The 12,690-nt window shown below is 34.8% G+C and overlaps 1 protein-coding gene across 2 annotated transcripts in view; it reads right to left on the reverse strand.

The window, feature by feature from the left end:
- Positions 1–12,690, reverse strand: part of pappaa (pregnancy-associated plasma protein A, pappalysin 1a) — a 100,016-nt gene that overhangs the window by 26,639 nt on the left and 60,687 nt on the right. Inside the window, exons 15-17 of one of the 2 annotated variants that reach the window (XM_044144866.1) lie at positions 1,450–1,633; positions 662–863; positions 373–565 (exon numbers count right to left, since the gene is read on the reverse strand). In XM_044144866.1, the coding sequence (XP_044000801.1) occupies positions 373–565; positions 662–863; positions 1,450–1,633 (579 nt within the window). Of the gene's footprint in view, positions 1–342; positions 566–661; positions 864–1,449; positions 1,634–12,690 lie in introns of both variants that reach the window. The other variant, XM_044144865.1, reaches the window with a different exon arrangement.

Raw genomic sequence — 12,690 nt, forward strand, 5'->3', positions numbered from 1 at the left:
CTGGAAATCAATAGCAATCTAATTAGCATGTCATCAAATTGAGTAGAGCTGAGGGAGACAAGGGGAAAAACACACAGTCACAGCAGTGTGTAAAAGATGGCAATAAAAGCTGTTTTTATAGCATCTTTTAGACAAAATAAAAGTGTTCATCGTTCTATTAAACACTGTTTTTGGTAGTCTTAAGGGATCAACTAGCTTATTCAAATAGTTTAACATTTTTGAACAAGAAGGGAATAATACAATTAAAAACAATACCAAAACAAGGAGAAAATTCTGTAGCATGTGCCTAACAAAATAATTTAAAAAATAAGGAATAGAAAGAGAGGAAAGAGATAGACAGACCTGCTTGCAGGAAGAGGGCAGCAACCTCACCGTATGGACAGAGACTCCTTGACGATTACCGGCGGATTCAGAGCAGTTGAGTCTGCAGATACTGTCAAAGCGGAAGCCATCAGTACAGTAGTATGAGCCATGGAAAATGGGTGGTGGAGGATCACAAGTCACTGGTTCGCATGCACCCTCCAGCCAGGTGCCATCCTCTGTACACTGGCGCTTAAAAGCACGTCTGAAAGGAGCAAGACCAATTAAAAAAAAACAAAAAAAACTTTATGAGACCAGATTTCAGGTGGAAAAAACTTGCAACACTATATCTTGTTTTCACCTTTTGGGTTTATTGGTAACATGGTAGCCTGGCTTGCATTTGTACTTGCAGAGAGTGCCAACTTTTAAGCCCGTCTCATTACAGCGTTTTGTTTGTAAAACAGCATTAGGTACAGGAGGAGGGGCCGGGCAGCGCAGCTCACAAAGAGCTTCGGGGAAGGACCACAAACCATCTTCCTGGCAGATAAGAGTGTTGTTGGTTCCTTGAAAGACAAAAGAAAAATCCAAATATTTTCTAATATTCTAGTCAGCAAACCAAAACCACCATTTTATGGCTTTTGGTAGATCCTATCTACATTTAATAAACTTTTCTTTCTTAAAATTGGTCCTTGGAATGGCTTCACAGAATATGTAACAACAAGATGAGTAAAAATATTGTTTGTTCTAAAATCCAGGTTTGGTATAAAGGTATGTGGCTAAATAAAAATAAAAAAAAAACATGGTCAGTGTTTGCTATAGATAGCATGGTATTCAAATATAGTAGTGTGTTTCATAACATAATGAAAAACTGTTTTTCTTGTATTTGTGCTCCTTTACGGCATCCATTGCTGATTTGTGTTCTAATATGGTACTGGGGGCCAAACCGAAAAATGTCCTGCTCTAAAATAATTCATATGCATAAATCTTACCCTTACACATATATTTATGAACTGGTAATCTATGTAAACTTTTTTTTAAGTTAGTCAAATGTGCTGTGAGTGGTATACATTTACAATAAATTAATGAAGAACATTTGCTTTTTTTTTTTTAAAGCAAATTTCCATTTATGAGTAACCAGATGAATCTCACCTATGAGTTGGGCAGGTTCTCGACAAAGAAAGGTGCTTTTCTTGCCATATGTAGTGCCTTCTGGGAAGGTAAAATGAGCAGGATGAACGTGGTATTTGTCTGGAAGACCGCAGTCCACTGGCTCACAGGATACCTGCTTGTTCCACTTCCCATTGGTACAGGTTATTGTTACTGAAGAATCCAACTAGAAAATAAGAGAAGAAATGCTAAAAAAAATCTGTTTCAGATAGGATTGATGGCCTAGTAATTAAAGATAGGTCTAGATGTAGGCTGTTTAGGACTTCTTTATATTCTTAAGGAGACGTCATTGATATAATGGTGCATTTCACATCTTTTGTTTTACATGGCAGAGACGTTTAACTACAACTATGTCATTTACTGTCAGTCCTCAGGACCTCTTAAAATTTCCAATGGTTGGTCAAGGTTTGACTCAAAGTATAAGTACAGACGGGCAAAAGTTTTACTTTCCACACTGATGTGACATATTGGAGTGTTTCACTCATCGTATAAATCTTTGACAACAGCAATTCAGGATTCTGTCCAGTCGTCATGTAGCCCAACAAATCCTGGAGTGCTTAGCTCACCGTATGTGAGTAAGCCTCACATGCAACTCAGCAGCTCAATTAACTGGTAGTCGCATATGTAAGGTCAAGTCATGCTTCACGGACAACTGATATCCACCAACTGCACAATCAGCCCTGACCCAAAACAGATTGATTTAAAGGAAGTGTGACACCTTCTGCTAAACACACACACATAAACACTCACACGCAGCCACACACACTTAAAGAAAAAGGCAAATAGATCTTCAAGAACAACTCTTATGGAAGTTGTTATAGATGGAGCTTTTAAATGGCTTTGATTCAGTCTACAACCCATTCATTTTGGCATGTTCAAAATGCCACAGCAGCATCTTATTTTGTATTGAATCTCAAGAAATATATGTTTTAGTTGAAAACCGAATTAAACAGTTGATACTTGCATGAACAATATAAACTGTGTCAATACTACTGATAAAAATGTCTGAACATATAATAGCTATGGATTCAGAGCTTGTTTTATGCTGTTTCTGATTTGTTTTTGTTCTATGTTTTCCAAAATCTTATGAGTTTTGATTGGGTAGTTTTTAGCCAAAATGAAAATACGTCAACGTCTTCTCAACTTTTTATGGGAACAAAACATCCTCTCTAATCTTAACAAGCCTACAGAGCTTAACTTAGTCGAACATGTTGAATATATCAGGAAATGGGATAAGCCAAAGAAATTCCACTATAAAAATCGGAAGAACACGTAAAATTTACAAAAGAGTGAACTAGCAAAGCGTCCATGTCTGATAGCAACACAATGCTATGGAAAATAAATCAAGCTCCATTTTTCAGCATAGCACACTATAAATTATCTGATAATAGGCTGATATTTCTCAGTATGTTCATAACCAAGCATGACGTGACAGAAGCTTTGAAACCTCATCTGTTTTTGATTATGTCTGTGTATGTGCACAGTAGTATGGCGGCAGGCAGGAAGCTAACAGTTTGAATCCTGACCATATATGGCTGTTTCTTTGTGGCCTTTCAAAGTGCCATTTGTTAGTTTCTCTAAGCATCTGTGGCCTTTTTCTATGTATTTTGGTTTCCTGCCACAGTTCAGCAATGTGAATGTTAGGTTAACTGAGGAAATAGATTGGTCTAAAGAATGAGTATGTATGCAAAGTTATTTGTTTTATTCCTGTGGGTAATAGACATCTGCAACCCTAGGCTGGCTACACGGTGATTGCACAATAAGCAAGACCATCTAACCCCAGACCAAGTCAAGACCGAGACCAGAGTGGAAAGAGTCAGAAATAAGGCAAAAACTTTTAGGAGTTGAGTTTAAATTGAAACCTAAAGAGGATAAGGCCTCTTTAGGCCTTATCCTCTTTAGGAAGTAAAGTCAAGACCTTACTTCCTATAAAGATTGAAAGTAAGTGTCTTGTATAGCTTTTGGGCTTGATCTTTTATATGTATGTATAAAAACAGGTGCAAACCTGATCGTCAAACAAGGTTTAACCAGGATTGTGTCTGCAACATAACTACCATAGCAGGTACAATCTGTTTTGCATGTGGACTGTTTCTGTAAGCAGTAGAACCCAAAAGTACAAAAACGTGCAAAAAGTGAAATTTGCTAAATAAAGCTAAAACCCCATTTGTTTAGAGCTGCCTTCAATTAGAAAACCCTGGAACATTGTAAACTGTTGTCTGTTTTTCATTGTTTTCCCTCATTTTGCCACTGCACTGCCTTTTATTTTTTATTTTTTGCTTGTTTTATTTTTCTTTTAATCATGTAAAGCACTTTGACTTTGCTTGCTGCTGAAAATGTGCTATCCAAATAAAATGCATTATTTTTTGTACATTTTGCAATCATGATACTTTGAACAATAAAACCTCAAGATTGCTGCAAATTGTTTTGCTTGTATTTTGCAGAAACATGAGCAAAACAGTGAGGCATTAGATAGTCCAAACCTAAACTGTTTTTATCATCTTCCACTAAACTGCACAGTGTAATAAAAAAATGGATGCTTGAATTGGTAGCTGAGCCCAAAGGGAAAACTTTAAAAAATTTAAAAAAATCACAAAACAAAGTTGTTAAAGTCAATCATTTTCAATTTTCCATCTCTAACAGAAAAAGAAAGGTAAAAATGGAAGCCTATCAGTAAGACTACGTGTTACATGTTTGGGTCAGTTTATTTATGTTTATTCATTTTAAACCTTAAGCTTAAAAATGTTGGGCTCAGTAAGATTACATGTCTATTCCCTAATAATAGCAGCCTTTCATCTTGATTTCATTATATGATACCAAATAACAGTATCCGATTCCCTGGAAATAAATAAGCTCCATCCATAATTTGGATACTCAACAAAGTACCATATGCATTGCATGTGAGGGCTGCATGAAAAATAACTGCATGAAGAGGTGAGTGACTCACTCATGATTTGATGTTTTGAGCAAAATCTGCATGAAAGAAATCCATGTGGTGTTCAAATGCTGAATTAAAGCATGATTATTTGCATAAATGGTGTCTGGTGTGCAAGGTTTTGCAAGTAAGATAGAAACAACAAAATGTAAAACTGTCTTTAAAAAAAAGTGCATAAACCACATAGTATGCAAGCATATCGGAAGAAAGGATGATTTACATTTTAAATACAACAAACCTTGAATAAACATGAAGAGCCGGAGTCACTGCACTATGCATTGTTAGGCACTTGATACAGACATTTGTATCACACAATTTCTGTAGTTATTCATGACAATAAATAGACTATTTAGGGAGAGGAATTATGTTTGGGCCTCTTCAAAAAAAAAAGAAGGAAAAACTGCAGTGAGGGATGATTCAGGGAAAGACTATAAATTTTACAGGGTCAAAAGAATTTCTAGGAGGAGACTATTCATCATGACTTTGAAACAAGACTTGAGCAGATTGTCAGTTCATAGAATTAACAATCTGGTGAAAATAAGTAACTTAAGAAAAATGGCAAACACCAGTGAGATGAATAAGTTCCTGACAATTACTTTGTCACCAACAGTCAATCATGTTAAGGGGTCAGAGTCAAGATAGACATGAGAGCAGCCAAACACAAACGGACATCAAAAGGAAATCTGCTCTGCAGGGATTGTGAACTGAAGCTCCAGCAATAGCTCATAGTTCAACTAATACCGTAAGGAGAGAATATAGTCATGATAATTGGGTTTAACCTTCTATCACTCTGAGGACACTGGAGTCCTTATAGAGCCTTTGTCTGACATGTAAGCATTTTGGATGTGACAGTTCAGGGGTTAATTTAAAGATGATAACAGCCACCACACAAAGTCCGAAAGATGGTAGTTCACATACTGTAGTTTTTCATCTTTTGAAAAAAGAAAAAAGAAAATTACATGTTTCTAATATGTGCTTACCATGCATGTTGTTTATCTGTCGGAGCTTGAAGTTTGGGTAATTGCAGTGATTGGGGGTTGTAGTCTGTGTGTTCATTGATTTTTGTTTACACTTCAAACAATGTTCAAAATGTAACAAAATGGATTCAAAGAAAATGCAATCTAGAACTTATATTGTGTCCACGTTTTATATAAGACCTTGATAATCTTAAATCATTTTAAAGCAGATAATGCCATCTGTTTCTCTTCTAGTAGCAAGTTTGAAAACTTCTGCTCCCCAACCAGACAGAATGATTTATGTTCTGTGGGATTGGTTTGAAGGAAAGCATTTTTTTTTTTTACTCAGAATATGCACACAATCACAAAGTATAAATCTTCTGAAAGCAGAGGTCAGGAAAGAAGCATGCTACTCAGAATTATACTGTACCCAGAAATAGACATGCTTCCAGGTTTTGCTCAGTAAATTGTCAACTATCTAGGTTGTGGTAGTTTTTAATAGCTTAAATATACAAGATGAGGTTTGGGACATAATTCAAAAAAGTTATTGTTGCATAAGAATATGATTTAAGAACTATGGTTACAATATAAAGCCTTCAAAATAGTTCACTTTGTCTTTATCTTAGCAGAATCATAATTAATTGAATCAAAATTATTTATGTGAAGAAAAAGTGATCCTTGATTGCTTTAAAAAAGTTTGGAACTGCTATTACAATTTTAGCACAACAAAAACACATTTTATAAGGTCCTGAACATGATGAAATTGATCCAATTCTGTGAAACATCAAACTAGTTGCATCTTTTAAGTTCCTGCTTCTTTTGCAATGCACCCTCATTTTGTATGGCGTTTGTGTATTGGTGTGAAGAGTGTGCAGTTTATTATACGCTAATATGCAAGGACTAATTAAATTAGAATTTGGTGGGTGGTCACTGTCTTTTTTCCCCCGTACTAAATGACTGCCTGACTATCTTGGGTTTTAAGAATACTTTATACACAGTCCATGATTGTGGTAATTTAATTATTAGCTTGCTTAATCAGAAAATAAGGCCAAGTTTGCTGCCAACTCATCCACTCCAATCATTTAGCATGCTGAGCTGAATGAGTCTTCATTAGTGAAGACAGAGCTTCTGCACCACAGCATGGGATCAAGTAATTAATTATCGGTTTCTTTGTGCAACAACTGACTAGATACATTTCAGTAGTCTCTATGTGTGGTACACATGGTATTTCTATGCCATGTTTTATGCTATGGGATTTGTGACTTGTTAATGCTGGTAAAGTGGCCAGTTTGGCGAAGTTGGAGATCAAATTGCAAATGTTATGGAAATTTAGAAAGATAAAGCCTAATTTAAAGTATTTACAGAGATCAAGAAATACAATTACAAGTAGTCAAAATATTCGAATGCTTGAGACTCCCTCTAAAAATGTGTATAACTATAAAATCTGTGAATTGGTGATTTTTTTTTTTATTTTTTTTTTTTAGAGAAAATTGGAGTCATGTTCCACCGAAAGGTCTGTTAATAGACGACTCCACAAAGATCGAACCACAGATAGGTAGCAACAAAACCAAAATGTATTCTTATTAGTTGAATATAAGTTTATTTCTAAAAATATCTATGAAAAAACTATCACAGTACAAAAATGCTCATTACTATTGAGGGTTAATAAACTGAGAAGAGCACTCAGGAATGCCAACACCACCACCAATAATTTAGGAAATGTAAGACAATATACATTTACGATTGTTGCTTTCATGGCTAACAATCAGATTTTTCAAAATGGGCCTTAAGGGCCCTTATAGTGCAATAAAACAATAAATAGCATACGGACTTCTTAGGGGGTAAAACCTGTAGCTACAGGAACTCTCAAGCACATGTGACTTTTTTTAAACATTGTATTTATCCCAAAGTGCCATCTGAGAGTCTAAAGCTCCTGTTCAGATGATGCTTTTAGAGCTTCTACTTTGCGTCCATTTCTTTTTCTTGTACCTTCAGTTACAGAGGGCTTGAAATCCTTTCATTCTACGTATAAGAACCATATGCCATAAGAACCATGATTCATTAGTATTTGAAAGTTTATTGACAAGATCTGTCATTTGTGAGAAGCAACACTTTCTTTGTTTCGGATGTAGGAAAATTAATGAACTGGATAAAGCTGAGAAGAAAGACATCTGTGTCCCACAATTCACACAGTGTTCCAGGACTATAAACAGGCAATTTAGTAGAGGGAGATATGTGTAGACCTCTGCAAAGAATCTGCAGTAAGCCATGGTTCGGGGAAAGACTATAAAACATTTCCAGAGTTTGGACGATTTCCAGGAGGAAAGTGTTCATGATCATTTTAAAACAAAATAATTATCTAGTCTGTTAATTCCATGAAATTGTAAAAGCTGAGACAATGACCAACACAGTAAAGCACAAAGAACTATCAGAAAAAAAAAAAATCTGCTTCCATAGAAATAAAAATAAAGCCAAAATAGCTCAAGTCCAACATACAGTGCCTTGCAAATGCATCCCTAGACCGCATTTTTATATTCGTCACACTATAGTCCCATATTTTATTGTGAAGTATATGGATTTATTTTTAAACACACCAAACAAAACAGTTTGCATTTGAAAAGTGAAAGCAAAATTGAAAGTTATGCTGTGTATAGTTTATCTTCTTCTCCCTATTAATCTTCAACTGAAATGACGCTACCTACGACAAGATAACTCACATCAATTAATCGCACGTTCCCCACTGACAATGTGTAACAATTTTTTCTGATTACTTTTCACCAAGTCTCTATGACCGCAGCTAATTCATAATGATAAACTCCAACAACATTGTTGGAGGTAAAGTGGGTTCAGTTCCTCCAGTTTTCCTTCAGGACAAATTGCGACTGCCAATTCGTCAGTTTCTAACAAACCCACTGGATTGATTGGCAGATGTCGTTATGTCAAATATGTTGGTCAATCACATAAAAAGCGTACGACTGCTGCTAAGGAGAAAAATAGTTCATTTTAATATTTTTGGTCCATTAAATATGATATCTTTAAAAGCTTTTGTGCTAAATATTTAATGGAAAGAGTTAGACCTAAGTCACTTTTAATATGCAAACATAGGTCCTTAATTACAAAAAGGATTTTTAATTTGCAATGGTTATATATATATAAAAATTATTTCTGTGCACTACACTAAACATTGTGTGTGAACATGTCAGAGCATCATTCTAATATTTGTTTCTATCCATAGATAAATTTCTTACCGTGAAAGGATAAACTTGATTTTTAGTGGATTATTATTGGTGGATTTTGACTTATAAAATTCTCGTCATGTTTTCAGTGGCTTCACAGTAATGATAACATTAACTTACAACTGAGTGAACAACTGCATTAAATTACTTTGGATCATTGCAGAAAAAAAAATTAACCTAACTTACCTCTGACATTCTAATTCTCTCGCCGTTAAGCACAATGCATCATTAAGAATATTTCTGACTGTAAATATCAATATAAAGGCACTTTCTGTTTCATGTAGAAGCTCAACATTCACCTATTCACTACACTTGTCAGCATTCATTATGTTGTAATTAACACCTTCAGTTTAAACATTTTTTACCATTTCGAATTAAGAACAAATCATTTAAATGTGCGATGGACCTCTCCAGGTTGTGCCCCGCCTGTCTTCTAGTTTTAGACGTTGATGTAAACAATGACTTCCCAATACAATTACAAAATTCTACAGCCCTGAGTGAGAAAAAAATTAAATTAAAAAAATAAGGACTTGATGAGGTGGGCTTTCTCTGAATTTGCCTTCCTTCAGACTTGCCCCTTAAAGACTTTAAATTTCACAAGGAAAAAGGCGACTTGTAAACATCTCTGTCGTGCACTCAAAAAACACATAACAACTGTATCTTAAAATTAAACTTTAATGGATATTGATTTACATCTGAAATGTAGCACATGAGTTTACTGCTTCATGTCTTGAGGTTCACACTATGAGTTACTTTACGGAAGAGCACAGGAAATTTGTCACCTAAGTTGGATTCATATTGGGGAGACAATACAATGTAAAATAAACTACATAAGGCCAGGAAATACTTTTTAAAATGTAATGTTCAAGGCTGTAAAATGTCTTAAAGAATAGTTCAGTATGAAGATGATGTAACTTGATCAGCAGCAGCACTTAGTGTTCCTTTGCATCTTCAAAGAGAGAGAGAGAGGTAGGAAAAAAAACGTACAGCCGTGAAACACACACAAACAAATCAAGCATGTGAAGGGAAGAGATTTGTGCTCAAGATAGAAACTAAGAAGGTGGTTTTCCCAGAACCACTTTGTCATCAGTGAAAAAAAATGTAATGGGCTAATGAAAGGAAACAGGATTGTGCCTAACACTGCACGTTTAAATTTTAGAGTGGAAGTTTGTGGTTTTACAGACTAATGACTAACAAAAGACGGAAAGATACAAATGATTAAATGCCAACTTGTACTATTAAATACTTTGTTTAAAACTTCCTTTTTCAGAGTTTTACAGTGCTTTGCAAAAAGTATTTATGTCTAACAGTTTGACCTTTTTTCACATTGCAATAAATACTTCAAAGTGATTTGTTTAGATTTCTGTGTGATAGACCAAAGCAAAGTAGTAAATAATTGTGAAGCGGAAGGAAGATTAAATGCGCTTTTTAAGAATCAAATTTTAAAACTCAGAAAAGTGTGGAATCCATGCAGAATTTTACCACATAACATTTTGTATGTTGAGAAGTTAAATTTTTAACTTAATCATCTTCTGACACATGTTTTCTGTGCCCCCAACATGGCATGTGCCAGACAGAACTTTCTGAATTTCTGTCAAAAATACCTTTGCTCTAGCCATGCTTCAATAAAGGCCAGATTTATGAAATGCATAACTAATTGTTGAATCTACAGATGTTCACGAATACCCCATTCTGAGTGGGAATCGCTGTAGTTTCCATGAGAATCTTCCCAGTTTGTTTAATTAATGCTTTCCTTCGCCAGCCTATGAATTTAAATGGAATCCAATATCTGTTAGCTTTGTGACTGTGCTAAAGTTATAATGTAGACATTGAATTGTGGTCACTGTGTTTAGAGCTTTTATATTATTTTCTAACATGATTATATTTTAAACTTTACGTTATCCATTGAGTTCCTTAGTTTTCATTATGTTTTTTCCTTTTGATTGACCTCAAACTGCTTTCACAGAAAAGACATTTATGCTGAGATTAAGCTACACAAAGATCGACTTTATATACTAATTCACATCTGTGTATTCAGGAACTTGGCAGAAATAAGAAAATGCCTTTCAATATCTGCTGAGTAATTTAAAAAATATCTAACAGAATAGTTGTTTTTTTTTCCCCATGGAAGCAAATTGGAAAAAAGTGTAGAGTATTTTTTTATACTATTGTTTTCTTTTATCATCCTTTGTAACAAACCTTAACCTTCTGCCTTGAATTGAATATCTAGCAAATGATATTTAGCAAAATTCTGCTTCCTCTTCTTTTCTCTCCTTGCTCCTTCTGCTTCACTATCACAGTATATTCCTGTGTCTCCATCTTTAAAAAGCATAATGTACCACCAAAATGAGCTGACATTGATTAATAGCTACATGGCGCCCTGTCAATCAAAAACATAATGGATTTAGAAATATGTGCAGACTTAATAGAGAACTATTGCAAGCATTAGGATATGAAACCTTCACAACTGTATAACGGCACAATTGTCTTGGAGAAAACTGAAATCCCAAGGTTTATTTCTAAATTTAAAAAGATCCTAGCCAAACTCCAAAAAGTAAATATTCCCTCTTCCCTTGTTTAGGTTCACTCCACTGTTGCTTTATTAAGTCTCTGAACTTTGACCTTCATAGCAGCCTCACAGGAACACTGACACATCCAACTACGGGTAAAACTTTTGAATATTGTGAAAATGTTTGCGATTTCTTCTGTCCCGTTTTAGAAAGTGGATCTCTTAAAATACATATTAGATTTGAAGATAAATATTTCAAGCCTTTATTTCTTGCCAATTTGATTATTATGACTAACAGACAATGACAACCCCAAATGTAATGTCTCAGAAAATTAGACTGTTGTAAACTGAGATAACTCCATCTGAAAGTATTGTCAAGCAAAATATTTTCTAGAATCTGGGGGAGCTTCTCAAAGAGTGAAGTGAGGCTGGGATCAGCGCATGAAGAGCCATCTTACTATAAATCCCACACATGGACTACAAATGTCACATTCCTCGTGTCAAGCCAATCCTGAATCAAAAACAATGTCAGAACTGTCTTACTAAAGCTAAGAAGAAAGAGGTTTGGACTGTTGCTTAGTAGTAAAAAGTCAGTTTTTCATATGAAAGTAAAGTTTTTATTTCATTTGGAAATAAAGGTCCCAGAATCTGTAGGAAGTAAGGCAATGAACCCCTCCTGCTTAAAGTCCAATGAATGTGAAGTTTCCATAGTCAGTCATGAGTCGGGGTGCCATGTCCTTTTGCAGCTGTTTTTCAGCTTTGCTTTCAGTTAACCCTGCCTTTCACTGACCCTTTATCGACATGGTGATTTTATTTTCAAGCAGGACTTGGCACCTGCGCACACTGTCAAAGTTACAAAAAGTTGGTTTAAAGATAAGGGTATTGCTGGTATTAGCCGGCAAACTGTCCTGACCAGAACTTGAACATACCTTACACAATCCTGATATTTTAGTTTAAAATATATACATTCTAATTGACATTATGTATAGCTTTAATTTACTGAAACAATGCTATTTTTTTTTATCAGTAATATTATTATTTGTAAACCATAGTTATCAAAATCACAAAAAAATAAATGCTTAAAAACTTTCAATTAATATGTAGCAAATCTGCGCTTCACTTTCTGGGATGAAAGTCAAACAAAAATATGTTCATTTTTTTACAACACTATTTTTGAGCTGTACACAGACACACACACGCACACACGATATTAATGTACTTTTTTTTTTCTCCAAACCAAACCAGACAAGATTTTTTTTTAGTACATTTTCTTGTATTGCAAATTTTCTGTATTGATACCTAAGCATTTTATTTATTTAACAATGAAGAGGTGAACTCTACATCTTCAGCAGTAATTTAAAATAGGGGTTTATTTCATATGGTTATAAGTCTAATGTTAATGTGGAGAAATGTACTTCTGTTCCTTTACAACTGTTTAGTTTGTGGAGTTGCTGCTGCCTTTATGATCACGGTCATTACTTTATGTACCAGTTTGGGCACACATTTAGCTGATGAACAAATGTCTTCACAGTGGTTCTAGATTGTGCTGGTTTACAGAGAGTTTGTGATTGACTCATTCCTCCACCACCA

The sequence above is a fragment of the Gambusia affinis genome, linkage group LG17 (genome assembly GCF_019740435.1).
Source record: "Gambusia affinis linkage group LG17, SWU_Gaff_1.0, whole genome shotgun sequence".
NCBI lineage: Eukaryota > Metazoa > Chordata > Actinopteri > Cyprinodontiformes > Poeciliidae > Gambusia > Gambusia affinis.